Source organism: Lepisosteus platostomus, chromosome 21 (genome assembly GCF_059453375.1).
Source record: "Lepisosteus platostomus isolate fLepPlt1 chromosome 21, fLepPlt1.hap1, whole genome shotgun sequence".
Lineage (NCBI taxonomy): Eukaryota > Metazoa > Chordata > Actinopteri > Semionotiformes > Lepisosteidae > Lepisosteus > Lepisosteus platostomus.
In genome coordinates this window covers 1,949,397-1,964,275 of record NC_142631.1, presented here as the reverse complement: position 1 = coordinate 1,964,275, position 14,879 = coordinate 1,949,397, and the positions used below count along the sequence as shown (strand labels likewise).

Sequence of the window (14,879 nt, the reverse complement as noted above, 5' to 3'; positions counted from 1 at the left end):
CCCCAGCTTCTCTCCATGAGACACACAGACAGGGAGAGAAGCTGGGGGTCAGAGCGCAGGGTCAGCCGTTTATACGGCGGCCCTGGAGCAGTTGGGGTGAAGGGCCTTGCTCGGGGGCCCAACGGAGTAGGATTCCTCTGCCGGCCGCGGGATTTGAGCCGGCAACCTCCCAGCCACAGGCGCGGATCCCGAGCCACAGAGCCACCACGCTGCTTTTCCGAGAAACTGTCACTTCTCGTGCATTTTGTTTTTGTGCAAGAGAAGCAGGATGGCGTGATCGCGTAGCCCCGCGCTGGAGAGTGGGAGGCTGTGCTCTCGCTGGGGGTGATGTCCTTACAGAGAGAACAGAGAGTCCCACACCAGCGCTGTGCTGTGTCAGCAGCTAGCAAGCGTCACTAACCCTGACCACAGGCAGCATGGAGGTGGTGGTGGTGGTGGTGGTGGGTCATACTTTTATCTGCTTCACCAGATTTCTGGTCTTAGTTCAGCGTTTTCAGACTTGATCTGATTTTTTATTTCGTGTGGTTTCACGCTGGCAAAATCCAGTCCTTTCGGAGGCAGACATTTTCTTGTGCGATTGCTCACATCCCTTTTTATTTGCTTGAAACAACTGCCGCTCCCTCTGTGACGGGCACTGTGGTTTAATCCCTTGATGCGATGGAGAGAAAACCGTCTCGGGTCACGCGAGAGGCCTGTCTGAGGAGCGTGTTCCAAGGCTAGAATCTTGTCGCTTGTGGCCTGCACTTTATTGTGCAGCCTTTTGAGCTGTCATGTCAGTTTCTCGGTGCGTTTTGCGAAATTTAAAACGTGCTGCCTTGACAGGGAGGTAATGCAGCTGGGGCAAAACACCAAGCACAAAGCAGAGCACGCACAAACACTGCAGAATGTGGCCAGGCCCTGGAGCCCCCGCTGTTATTGCACTGGGGTGTTGGAGTGTTGGTGTTCAGGTGGGCTAAGCCATCATGTCCTCGAGGCGTGTTTGAATGGGGTGGGCCTCGCTCTGGTTTGTCTGTGCAGTGCATTGAGTTGTTTGGGATGCTCATGCTTATTTCAGGCTCCTTGTAGTCTGTGTTTATTTTCCAGCTGCCTGCCTCCCTCCAAGTGGTAATTTACAGCCATTGAGTCTTCACTAGGTCCCAATTTAGTGAAAAGCATTCATTGTCTGTGTTCATGCTGGCTTTATTATTGTTATTAACTATAATGATTTGAAACATTGCACTGGGGGTTCTTGTGTCCCACATGCGGAACAGTAGAGATCCATTCCTTTGAAAAGGAGACCTGTTTGGAAGTCCTGCTGGGGAAAACAGATCTGTCTCTGGGAGGTTTAAGCGTGTGTCACATGACTAAAACACAAACCTGGGAAATGAAGCCCTAGGCTTGTTGTGTCTGTTATTAGTGCCTGGTTTAATAAGCAGTTAAGAAAGTGGGTTGTGGTGAGTTCCTGCCACGCGCTGGACTGTGGGAGAAGCTGTGGGCTGAGGCTCTGTGCTGAATGTGACGCTGCCCTGGTGCTCTGCTTTGTCTGCAGTCACGGGCCCTCGTCAGAGCCTGAGTGGAGGGCTCCGGTTTGGCCTGTCTGGGCACGGCTCTCCTCCAGGCTGACAGCCCCCCTGGCACTTGCTGGCGTGTTTCTTGTCACCAGGTACGGCACTTACCTGCTTCCCTGCAGGGGTGCAGGTGTCCAGCCCTACACCGTGTGAGACACGTAGGCTCGCGCTGCATTTGACTTGAGGCTGCCATTTAATTTATCTCCAGAAAGTGATGTGGCATCGCCTGCGCTGGCTTCTTCCCCTGGCGCAATGTGACATTATCCTCACTGGCACTGACTTCTTCCCCGGGCGCAGTGTGACATCATGTGCTCTGGCACTGTCTTCTTCCCCGGGCGCAGTGTGACATCTGCACTGATGCAGTGTGACATCATGTGCACCGGCACAGACTTCTCCTCCTGGCGCAGTGTGACATCATCTGCACTGATGCAGTGTGACATCATCCTCACTGGCGCAGACTTCTCCCCCTGGCGCAGTGTGACATCATGTGCTCTGGCACCGACTTCTCCCCCTGGCACAGTGTGACATCATGTGCTCTGGCACTGACTTCTTCCCCTGGCGCAGTGTGACATCATCTGCACTGATGCAGTGTGACATCATGTGCACCAGCACAGACTTCTCCTCCTGGCGCAGTGTGACATCATCTGCACTGATGCAGTGTGACATCATCCTCACTGGCACAGACACACTGGCACAGTGTGAGATCAATCTGCGCTGGCGCTTCAGCCTGGGTTACAGTGACGACCACGCAGGTGTGCCTACAGGAAGATCGTTTGTGTGCGAAGCTCGGCAAGAGCTGGTTTTGAACAACATCAACACTGCAAGGGCAACGCCTTTACAATTAGACGCGTCTTGCAGGCAACAGCAGTGTTGAATTATTGGGTTGCAGGAATGCCTTTTTACTTCTTCCAGTAAGAGTTATAAATAGTCTTTAAAGGATCTAGCGCAACGCGTAAATGAACCGAAACCTGCGCGCAGTCTCGCTGGCCAACTGGGGCTCGGGGATGGGAAGGGGTTTCTCTGGAATGTGCCTGGGAAAGCAGGAGCCATTAGCACTGATGAGAAAACAAAACCTGGAAATCAGGACAAAGACGGGAGGGGGGGTGGGGGGGTGGAGAAGGAATGCAGAGGGGAGGAAGAGTGGGAGTGAAGTACAGGGAGCTGGACCAGCAGGGGGAAAGGGTGTCTGATCACCAGCTGTCTGTTGATTCACCAGTGAGATACTCGTATATGAGGACTCATTCTATATACTGTAGATATGCTTGCTGAATGTTTTATAATGACTGTATACAATATGTAGTAGTGTATTGTCTACTCTATACAGTATGAAAAATAATTTTGAACAATACACCTGTACTGTATCCATTCACACTTTCAACAAATGCACACCCTGCTGTCCTGCAGTTTTATTCATGATCCTTGGGGGGGATCTGGATACCCAAAGAATAAAAAGACAGTACTTTACAGCTCATTTTGCCCATTAAAAGTGATCGTTTGCTGTATTGGGCTCTTATCTTTTCCCAGAAGGGGTTAAGTGACCCAGCTATCAGGGTGAAAATTAGATCTGCATCCAGGAAGCTTTATGAATGGCAGGAAAACGGGCCTGATCAGTAGTGCAGCAGTAACCCTGCTACTGAGCTGCTGCCAGGGGCCTGTGATCTAGGATTTAAAGAAGCAAAAAAGCCACAAGAAGCGCAGAGCAGCGCTGAGTCAGGGCAGCGTGGCAGACTGTGACACAGCTGGGCCATGACTCGGCTCCGTGTGACCTCTGGGGGGGGGGGGATGTTGAGCAGGAACAGGGGTATGGGCAGTTTCCAGATTTCCCAATGTTCCACCCAGTCAGCAGCTTAACACTAAGAAGCGGTTGATATCCTCACTTCCCTCATGTTTAATCTTGCTCCAATAAAAAAAAAATAGATTGAGCTTCACCGGAGATGTCGTGCGTGTTTTAGGAAACCGAAGGGGTACACGTGTGAGTCAGCGTAATGAATTTATAGTAATAATTCCTTACACTTATAAAGCGCTGTTTTGGACTCTCCACTCAAAGCGCTTTACAGTACACTCCCCCACACGCCGGCTCTCAGTGAGGAGGAGAACAGCATGATGAAGCCAGTTCAGTGATGGGGATTATTAGGAGGCCATGATTGGGGGGGAAAAGGCAGGAAGAATTTGACCAGGACGCCGGGGTAGCACCCCTACTCCTTTCGAGAAACACACCCTGGGATTTTTAATGACCACTCAGGATGAGACTCAGGACCTCAGTTTTGTCTCATCTGAAAGGACGGCGCCTTTTTACAGTATAGTGTCCCCGTCACTACACTGGGGCATTAGGACCCACATAGACCGCAGGGTGAGCGCCCCCTGCTGGCCCCACTAACACCTCTTCCAGCAGCAGCCTCAGCTTTCCCAGGAGGTCTCCCATCCAGGTACTGACCAGACTCGCACTGCTGAGCTCCAGAGGGGCTGCCAGCAGGGAGCTGCAGGGCGATAGGGCTGCTGGCTCTACCTGTGTTATGGCTAATCGACACCTGTCTCGTCTGCCCCCATCAGTGTGAGTCTCTGACTGACCCGTCAGACACTGTGGAAGTGCCCGCAGGGATTTTACACCCTAGTGTGTTTGTGAGTGTGTGTAGGGGCATGGGGGCATGAGGCTGGCTTGCACACAAGCCGCCAGCCTGCCTGGGGGCAGGATGTTGGTTTAAGATACAGAGCGGAGGCCCTGTGCAAACAGAGATAGGGCTTCACCTCCACAGCCCTTCCTGCCTTGCTGGGTCTTCTATCTCGTTCCTGTCACACCTGCGGAGGAGATAGCGTGCTTCCACGGGGGGGTGGGGGGGTGGCTGCCTCCGGGGGGTTTTGGGGTGCGCTGCCTGCCCTTCAAAATGGGGGGGGGGTTCTGGAAACGAAGAAGGGAGGACTGGAAAACCAGGAAACACAGGGTTAAACCACAAACAAACGTTCTCTCTCCTTCCAGCCCGGCTGGCCTTCCAACCATTCAAGGAATCCGAAACCGAACAATGAAAACGTTTGCGTTTTGTTGTGCAATCGCTCTCACTGCTCGAGGTGCGGGATGCAGCTGACCTTTTTGGCAGCCTGACAACGCTTCTCGTCCTCTCGGAGGATAACAGTGGCGCTTTCAGAGCGCGAGGTTCCACGGGCTGGGACCAGGGCCCTAATGAGGTTGCTCGGCGATGTCGGTACCTCCCCCCCCACCCTTGACCTGTAGTGTTTGTGCTGGCTCGCTTTTGTGTTTCGTGTTGTGCCTTACCTGTATCCGACTGTCGGGACGGAGCTGCTTAAAACACTTGTGCTTTGCCGAGGCGCTGGCAAGTGTGCGTCATAACGAACTGGATTTCCATTTCTGGGTAAATAGCTGGCTCTGCTTTTAATGCCAAACAGCTGGAGAGAGGGAATCTGAAAAATGTCAAAATAAGTTTTTAGTGGCAAAGAGGCATTTACTGTTCTGTAGGCTTGACAGTATTCGTCTCTCTCTCACCCCTCACTCATCAGCCTCTGGTGGCTGTCCAACGGGCACTGACCCAGCACCGGCACGGCTGGGATCTGTCGGGATCTGGTTTGCAGCCGGTGGGATCAGTCGGGATCCCGGCCACAACGGGGGGTGTGCACTCTGAGCTGGGTTGTTCTGATGATCATACTGGGGAAAGGAAGCTGCTGATGTGAAAGGGCAAGTGAAGTTACCTGGCTGGGGGGTGGAGCTGCAGGTCCAGCCTGCAGTGTTCCAGTGGACCCTGGTGGCGTGAGTCTCCGTTTCCTGCCCGCACGGCCGTTGGAGGCTTTTCAGGTGTTACTGCCTGCGGGCTCCGGTGCCAACTCTTCCAGTGAAGTCGAAAGGCAAATATATATTTCGCATTTCAACCCTGCGGTTTTGCTTATGCAAACTTGCTCATAACGAGGGAAGGAGACGTGGGACCCAGGTCGCCGTTTCGCTGGTGCGTGACTGTGCGTGTTTGTGCTTCCTTCGCAGCGCGGACCGGCGAGGTGATGGGGGAGTTTGGGCGGCTGTACGAGCAGCAGTACGCCGTGGCGCTCTTCAACAAGGTCCGCTACGAGATCGAGGGCAACGGGGGACCCCAGTCCCAGCTCCTGCACCGCAAGGCAAGACCCCCCCCCCCCCACACTCCCACACCTGCTCCTCACTGGCCCCCCCGGCTCCCGGCCCCCTCTCTCTGGATCTGTCCTCTCTCCTGTCTCTCCCTCACTCATGTTACAGAATCTTCAGTCAGAATGTCTCTGGTATCTGTGCGTCATGCGATACCAGTGACATGACCCATCCTACCATGTCCAGACAGATAAAGAGCACCAGAGATCAAAACCATGATAGGGAAATGACCAAACACCCCAGGCGGGTGCCCCGGTGTGCAATCACATGGACTGGATTCTGTCCTTGTCCAGTCCAGTCCAAATACCAGTGTTTCCTGGGGAAAGCTGAAGGATTTTTTAACATTGGCCTGAGAGAAGACGTGATCGGCCGGGACAAGCCCGTATTTGACTGTGGCTCACCGCCCTGCAAGCTCACAACGTGACGGTTATTTCCTTTGCCTGTTGTGATATTTATCTGGGCGCAGTGACATCAGTGGTTGTGCTGAAGATGATGAATCAGCTGATAGGCAGCAAGGAGGAAAGCGCTTGGGGGTGTTTTCTGAACAACCGTCTCATTGACAACTTTTCTCCAGCCATGAAATTAGATTCAGTCTTATCAAAGCCATGTGAAATTGTGGTTTTTATGAGGCAATCTTCCTGTAGCACCTCCTGAAGGGACAGCAGGAGAGAACCTGCACAACACAGTCATGCTGTGACTAGTCACACTCAGGACTAGACGAGTCTAGAGCCCCGTGACTGGGCTGGGTCAGTGTCCTGGACTCCACAGGGACTGGAAGAGTCTAGAGCCCTGTGACTGGGCTGGGTCAGTGTCCTGGACTCCACAGGGACTGGAAGAGTCTAGAGGCCCATGACTAGTAATAAGTAGTTAATTGATTCCAGGCTCTCATTAATGCTTGTTCCATCCTCCAACAGCCCTTTATGTAAAGCAGCTTGTTGTCAGTTTTGTTTGCACTTCTGCGTAGACCACAGCTTCTTCACACCCTTCTGCAGACTCAGCAGGAACATTGTAACCCAACCCTTGCTGGATAAGGATCACTTTCCTGTTGTAACTGGAAAGAGCATATTTCATTATTCACCTTTCATTCATACTGCAAAGTCATGTAGACAAAGGCAAAGGTTTGTTTTTAAGATCCGACCCCAAGTTGGTGAAGATCCTCTCTCTCCTTACCTCTCGTGTCACAGGTGCCCCTGGAGGACAAGTCCATCTTCTCCGGGAATCTTTTCCAGTTCCTGGAGGAGAACAAGAAGTGGAGGAATCGGTTCCTCTATGTCCCGGACTCCTACAGTGTCTTGTTCTACGAGACCAAGCTGGTGAGCGATGTTTGTTTGACCGCAGTGTTGCACCGGGGGTTTAAAAGAAAGCAGACGGCCGAAGGACAGGTGGGGTGCAGGGTGTGGGTGTTCAAGCCAGGAAGAGATTCCATGGGCCTGATCTTTCAAGTTCCAAGTCGGGATTTTTAGGTTTAAAAGTCCCAGCTCAGAATCGCCCATTCTAATTGGCCAGGCTCAGTGTTATAACCCAGGGCATATACTGTACACAGTACTCAGATGCTCGTTCTTCAGATCAAGTCCCACAGTCCCCAGAGGAGTCAGTTACCGAGCCACACGGGGGCGCTGTGGAGCACTCTAGATGACCCAAGTCTCACCACAACCCTCAGCCCTGGTGACACAGGAAATCGGTTAATAACCCCGGCAGTGGACTCGAACCTGTAGCCGTGTCTGTGCTACAGCGCTCGCACTTCCCTCTGAATGTGCGACACAACTGGCCTTCCGCGTGCTCACTGTGCCCCCCCTCTCTCTCGCCCCCCTGCCCCAGGCCTATGACAGAGGACTGCACCCCAAGGGGACCATCAACTGCGCTGGCTACAAAGTGCTGACCTCAGTGGAGGAGTACGGCGAGCTGATGAACAGCAGCCTGCCAGGTGAGTCAGGAGAGGGGGAGGCGGGCAGGCGACGGGGAGAGTTGGCAGGGTTGTTTTTCTTCCTCCTACACCTTCCTTCCCACTCTTTCATCCCTCTTCCTGTACGTCTTGTTTGTCCGGTCCTTTTCGTTCCTTAGTTCCCAGGACTGTCTCCCACTGCGCCACCGGGAGCATCCCAGCTGCCAGGATTTGGCGCTGCCGGCATGTTAATGGTGTTGTTAATTGGGCGATGATAATTAAGGAGCCGGCTGCACGCAAGACCTGCTCTGGATCGGTGTGGAATAGGAGCTCCATTGTGGCGCTTGTGTGGGGGCAGTGTGCAGCGCGGCCCGTGGCTGACGAGGGTGTGCGTCGCCCTTTCCCTCTCTCGTCAGGTCTGAAGGCGAAGGCGGGCAGCTCCATGTTTTCGAAGTGCGCCACCCAGTTTCCCATCATCCTCTGGCACCCGTACGCGCGCCACCACTACTTCTGCGTGACGTCGGAGAAGGAGCACCAGAAGTGGCTCGCGGTCTTCCAGGACTGCGTCAGGCACACCAACAACGGTGAGGCACAAGTGCAGGTGCACACGCGTACACGCGTGCAGTACACACCTGCTCGCACGCCCATGCACGAGCACTCTCAATGCCTATTACAGGTGCATCCATTGAATAGAACTGCTCAACCAATCCAGACTGACACCAAGTTGGCTCAGGCAAGGCAGGTGCAGAGTTATCGTATCACTGGTGCCATTTCACAATTACGTCATAACGGAGCTTGTTGTAACCACCTTGAACCACAGGGAAGAGCACTAGAACATCTGAAACATCTGTGTTGTTCAGTACGCTTACAATGAACTACACAGAGGTACCACTTTCAAGGATATGGATTAAGAAACCTCCCTTATTGCTTGTTATTAAGTGTGATTCCTTTAATGAATCAAGGTGCCAGTGCAGGACACACACACACTGCCAGTGCATGACACACACACACCGGAGCAGTGCACACTTCTGACTTCTGTGAGCAAGCAGAAGGCTCACAGTGGTGATGTGTTCGTGTAGCTCCACAGCACCTTAACCTGGGAGAAAAAATGTTCAGGAGCCTTTTAAATGTTCAGCTGGGGAAGCTGTGGGGAAGGTATTACAGAGCATGGCGGCTCACTGTAACCCCGTGAGGTCGGCTGCATTGCCTTCAAATAACCAGCAGTTTGATTTGTCTGTTGTGTTGCGAATGTGTACAGTAAAGGGGTCCGGGGTGGTCTGTCGCGAGTGGGCCGGCAGGGCCCTCAGTCCTGGGGTGGGGTGGGTCGAGTTCGATCGCATGGGACTGAAAAAGGCGCACCCGCGGGCGCGCTAAATTCCCGTCGGCTTTGTCCGGCGCTCGTGTGACAGCCTGGCGCAGCAGCGGGAGTCGGGGCCGGGCACAAGACACTCCGTCCGGAACTCCATCGCAGCGACCGGCTTTTCCACATATTAATAAGTTTGTCCTTCCGGGGGGTGGAATTCCCTCTTCTCCTGCCTAGAGCAGAGTTGCCAGCAGAGTGGGAAATCTGGGAAGCGAGTGTCCCTGCCCTCCTCCCGCGGCCCTCTGGCTCCCTTGAGCTGAAGAGAAACAGGCACAGGAGGCCCGGGACCCCTCCCACTGCGGGGGCCCTGCCCGCGGTTAATGATTTTCAGAGCTAGACAAGCTCCCCCGTCCTTTCATCTCTGAACATGTGCGGCCGGCGCACATCTACATCTGTATCCCCGCGGGCGGGGCCCGAGCGGGGTCAGAGGTCACCAGAGCCGGGCCGCGTCACGCGGCGGCCGATCTCGGGCCAGCTGGCCGAGAGGTGTGCCCCCCCTGCCCCCACCATTTGTTTTTTTGTGTGTTTCGATTCTTACGGGGAAGAATATAGAGGTCGCACCACAGGAAGTGTAATTACACAGGGGGTTGAGCGCGTCTTCAGTGGGAGTAGATTTGCTGGGAATGGGGAAGGTCGTCTGCTTTTTTTTTTAACTTGAAAATTGCCAAGTGCATTAATCAAACTGCCGTTTGGAGATGTTTGTGTTATTGCATGGGGAGACAGAGCTTCAGGCACGATATTGTCTCAAGATTAAATGCTAGGTTTGCGGTTTGTGAGTTTGGCTGGGTTGCTATAGTGACACGGTATGTAAATACTGAGCGCTGCTCTGTACGGAGTGTTATTGCGACACAGTAAAGGTGACATTTACAGTCCGATATTTTTCCCTCAGCTATGTGGCAGTTTCCATTTCAAAGGCCTGTGCATGTAACTTGGTATCGTGTTTCAAAGTGCCTCAAGAAGCTGATGTTTTAAACCATAGCTGGGCAGTCTGAACCCCCTAAATGTCTTGCTCTTACTTCATGCTTATTAGTTCTTGCTTGGATGAGGGCTCCTGCGGAGCCATTGATATATGTATGTTATGGAGGCTCAGGTGATTTTTCAGGGCTATTTTTCCATACAGCACACAGTGCCACCTGGTGATGGCTTTGGTAAGTGCGTTTTGTTTCCAGTCAGGAGATCGAGGTCACCAGAACTGGAGAAAGTTTCTTAAATCTTTTCCTTTAATTGTTTTTTTTTCCTCCTCAGTCTTCTTCAGCGTAAACTTTTGGTAGTGTTTGGGTAGCTGCACAAGTCGGAAACCATGTGTGCAAATGCACACAGCAGCACCATCTTCCACCCTGAGGCGGTTTTCTCCTTTGACGATGCATGGGCGTGCTTCCTCGGACAGACCCTGACTGATTCGGGTCCTTTGTTGACGTTCCCCGTCGGGCTGTTTGTCCTGTTGCCATGGCGGCGAGGGCTGCGCGTGATGCTGCCGAGACAGGAGCTGCAGCGTCTGCAGGAGATGCTTGACGTGGGCGTGTCCCGATCTGAGTCCCCTCCAGCTGTCGTCTCCTTTCCTATTGGCTAGGCCTGGGGTGATGAGGGTGGAGCAGTTTGGAGGACCGGGCGTCTGTGTTTGCCCGTATGGAACCCTGCTTGGTGCCTGTGGTGAAAGTGGTTGGTTTTAATAACAGAATGAAGTTGGAGGGGGGAAGTGAAATATCACCCAAGAAGGAATTAGCCAGGCATCCCGTTCCCCATCATGACAAATTCAATTAAGCCTGCTAGCTGGCAGCGCACGCAGTCCTGGGTGGTTTCATGCACACTCGTGTGACTGATAGTGCTGAAGAGGAGTGCGAAGCGGATTTCTGACACGACTGGGCTGGGACGGCAGACCGCTCTTGTGCTTCCCAGCTTCCGGCTCGGTTCTGGGCCCAGGCGTCTGCCTGCACGGGGTTTGCATGTTCACTGCAGGTGCGCTAGTTTCCCGCCAGCGAGTCCTAAGACGCACAGCTTGGGATTGTGGCTACATGAAGTCGTCCCTGTCCTTGGGGAGCGGGATTTCCGGGGCCCCCTGACCGGCGTAACTCCGCTGCAGTCAGTGACCTCCGTTTGCACCGGGGAAGTGAAAGAAAAGAAGCTGGGTAGGAGAATGCGTGCTGTAGCAGAGCTGGGCTCTTGGTTTTCTTTGCTTTAAGCAGAGACTGGCTGTGTCCCAGCGCTCTGTGGCTACAGGGGTCTTCTGGGTGGAGTTCAGAGCTCCACACAGGCTAGACTGAGCTTGCAGACCGCCTTGGCAGCCCTGGACAAGAGTGTGCACAGAACGGGATGAAACTCCCTGCATTCTTTGTGGAGCTGACGGGGCTGGGCGGGGGGGGTAGCTGACAGCATCTACTGGGGAGGGAGTCTTTACAGTGCAGTGGTGGGGGGAGTCTGTTTAGACTACCAGCTCAATAATGTCTGGAATGTGGCAGCAATTCATTTTCCTGGTCAGGTCATCTCTGTCGGGGTCTGATCAGGAGGGGCAGTTACACAAACACGCACGCACACACAGAGAGAGAGAGAGGAGTCCCAGAACAGGGTCAGTCTTCCCTGCGGGAGCCTGCCTCTCACACCACAGTGCCTGGAGCACTGAGCCACCAGTTAATTAACTGCAAAGCCCCCCGAAACGTTGAGGGCTTTACTGAATCTTCCGTCAATGGGCATTATGAGGATCTTATTTTGCACTTTGCAGCAGTAGCATGGTTGTTTCTGGTGGTTTGATATGCACGTTGCTCTTAGAAACCGGCCTGCTTGTTTAGGCAGGATGACTTGATTTGATCTCGCCGAAGCTGTCGGAGGAGAAGTCATCGCAGACGGACGCGACGACCTTCGATAACCAGGCTTTAGACTCCCGTGCGCCTCCGGAGCTCTTTGTGGCTTCAGCTAACAAAGTCCTTCCGTTGGCCCAGCGGTGAGGTGTTTTCCACAGCTCCTGTGAATCCTGATAGTACATTCTGCGCCTCCCCAGCCATGCTGAGCAGCAGCAGCTGTGTGGGGTCCACCGTTTTGGAACCCGTGAGGTTCTGGATGAGTTGATTCCAAAGAAGGTCGGCCAGGATCGGCAGTCTAACGTGGCGATTTTTTAGAAAGTGGTCTGGACGGTGCTTCAATGCATTCTGGGCTCCAAGGCCGCAATAGAGGGGGCAGTTACGGAAGTGTAGAAGGGTGGGGGTGTCCGACTGACGCGGGAGGCGGCCCTCCAGTCCGACTGCCGGGCTCGCCTGACGTGCGCGTTCCTGAGACCCCGGCGTTCCGCGGAGCCGGATCGGGGCCTTTCCGGGCCACAGCGGAGCGCGAAGTTCCCGAGTTCCCACGCACGGGCGCCGTCTGGGAAAGCCCGGCTCTGTGTGAGCTCGTGTGAGGAGCCGCTCCTGGAGGGAACACAATGCCCCCCGGGTTCCCAGGAGGAAAATGAAATGCAAAATCCCGGCATTCCAGGAGGGAGAGAAACAAGCCTCTCTGTTTTTTTTTTTATTGTTTTCATAGAGGGGTCATTATTCCAGGCGTCCAGATGTTTTTTTTTTTTGGGTTTAGCTGACATGAACCAAAAATATGTTCTCATGGGGAAAGCCAAGATAAACGCTGTTTTTTTTAAGCATGTAGAGAGAGAAAGAGGCTCTGGGCTTCCTGTCGTTACTCTGACTCGAGGGAAACTGGTTTGTCGGGGTCCGTCTTAATGCAGTTCAGTGCCTCATCCCCCCACATCCTTTCCCTGTAAGCAGTCTGTAAGGATGCCAATCTGGCACTCATCTGTGTTGCTCTGTGAACTGTTCCCGGGTTTTGCCAACTGCTGTCTATTGAGCCTGAGCCAGTGTCAGGGGCTGGATATCTCATGTTATGTTGCCTGCTGTTCAGTTTTCAACATGGAGTCAAAAAAACCTGTGTAATCCTGCCACACTTATGCCCAATCTGACTGGGTGCGCAGGTTAATATAGAGTCCAATGCAGAAAGCTGTGTGGCGTTTGTATATGTAACCCCGGTGTAACCTCCTGTAACCCCGGTGTCCTGGCCAAATTTCCCCCCTGGCCTTTACCCCATCATGGCCTCCTAATAATCCCCCTCTATGAATTGGCTACATTACTCTGCTCTCCTCCCCACTGATAGCTGATGTGTGGTGAGCGTTCTGGCGCACTATGGCTGCCGTCGCATCATCCAGGTGGATGCTGCACATTGGTGGTGGTGGAGGGGAGTCCCCATTACCTGTAAAGCGCTTTGAGTGGAGTGTCCAGAAAAGCGCTATATAAGTGTAAGCAATTATTATTATTATTATTATTATATGTGACGCAGAAACGTTGTGCTACCTAGGTGAACTACACTTCCCATAACCCCACTGGGCAACTTCCTGTCTCGTTTTTTTTTTGCCCTGCGAGTCGCTAAGATGCCTGCTGTTGTGATGTCACTCAAGTCCCTCCCCGGATCTGGTGGTTTCAGCGGTGCTGCAACAGCGGTGATTGAAGACCTCACCCACATTGATTTCCTGATTGAAACAGTTCTGTTTCTGGAGATTAATGAACGACGGCAGGGTTCCCTTACTTGTGACAACACGTGTGGGGGAACTCGCTACTAACCTGCGTGAGCAGACTGACCAGCAGGGGTGCCCCTCCCCCTGCCTGGCCCCGTGTTTCCTTGAGGGGGGGGCGGCCAGGTGACCTTAACACCCCAACTCCTGTGCCACTTGCCTTCTCTTCTGCTGGTGACACGTGCGTTACCCATTCAGGAACCTGCAGCTCTGAAGTCCCAGAAATTGATTAAGCCCCTGAGCAGCCGGAGTACAGATTCCCCCCCGGAGTTCGTTTTCCTCCTGTAGGGCTGATGTTGGCGCTTCCTGCCCCTGTCCCAGCGTGGGGCTGGTGCCTTCGGTGTGGCAGGGCGTGGTGGGGGTGTGGCGGAGGCGCTAAGGAGACAGATTGGCAGCCCATGGGCTGGCAGCTCTGTGCCACCAGTCAGCAGTCGTCTCTCCACTGCCGTTCTGGATGTGGTTCGAGATGTTGGCCACACTGGGTCTCGGGCCGCTCAGATCCAGCTTCCTGCCACCCAGTGACCCACTGTGCCCGGCCGCCTCCCCTGACCTCCTCCTCCTGCCCGTCCTGCGTCTCCTGGAGCCCGGCGCGGAGCAGTCCAGGGACGACATCATCTCGCTGAGCACGTCCGAGCGCGACGGCGTGCATGAAATCGCGCGGCTAATTTTAGGAGATCCCTCGGGGGGGACAGCTGTCACAACGCCTAAATAAGCCACACGCAAACTCTCGCTTCCCCAAACCACGTTTTTTCTTTTTCCCTCAACGGTGCTGTGGGGGGGGTCCTTGGTTACTGTTGCCTGGGGTTGTGCCCACTTCCTGTTTCACAATGACAGCGGCCCGGTGCGGGAGAGGCGTCGGCGGTCATGGGCAGGAAAACGGTTTTCGATGTCTAACGGCGTCTCTAACCTCGTGTGCCGGCAGAGGCCTCTGTGGGCGACAGGTTGTGGCTGCCCATCCCTCTCCTCTGTATCTGTCTGGGCCCTCCGGAACAGTCCGTCTGACGTACACGAGCCACAGACCTGCCGGTTAAGGGACGTCTTTGTTGGTTGACTGAGCTCTTCCCAGCATTCCCCTGCGTAGCCGGCACGTTTCGTTTCTGGCCAGGGTGGACATGGCACGTCAATCCATTTTCATTTGCAGCCTCAAAGCTGGATTTGAGGATTAAATGATCTCCATTTTTGATGCGAAAGGTTATGGACAAATCTGACTAAAGCATGTTGCAGACTTAAAAAAAAAAAAAAAAGATAATTACTGCTTGATTGCCTCGTGGGGAAAAAGCCAGGCGTCCGCACTGAACCGAAACAAAATCGCCAACCTGTATCTGCTTTGTGGCTTCTCGGCCTCCGACGCCCTGATCTGGACCCGGTCTGTGGTTCGGTCTGGGCCCGTGGTGCCAGCCGTCTGCCTCCACCACTCCTCGCGT

At 53.9% G+C, this 14,879-nt stretch overlaps 1 protein-coding gene across 1 annotated transcript in view; it reads left to right on the top strand.

Moving 5' to 3' along the window:
- niban2a (niban apoptosis regulator 2a) overlaps positions 1-14,879 on the top strand; it is a 41,165-nt gene that overhangs the window by 12,663 nt on the left and 13,623 nt on the right. Inside the window, exons 2-5 of the mRNA XM_088614847.1 lie at positions 5,533-5,663; positions 6,852-6,980; positions 7,486-7,591; positions 7,966-8,133. Of these exons, the coding sequence (XP_088470973.1) occupies positions 5,533-5,663; positions 6,852-6,980; positions 7,486-7,591; positions 7,966-8,133 (534 nt within the window). The remainder of the gene's footprint in view (positions 1-5,532; positions 5,664-6,851; positions 6,981-7,485; positions 7,592-7,965; positions 8,134-14,879) is intronic.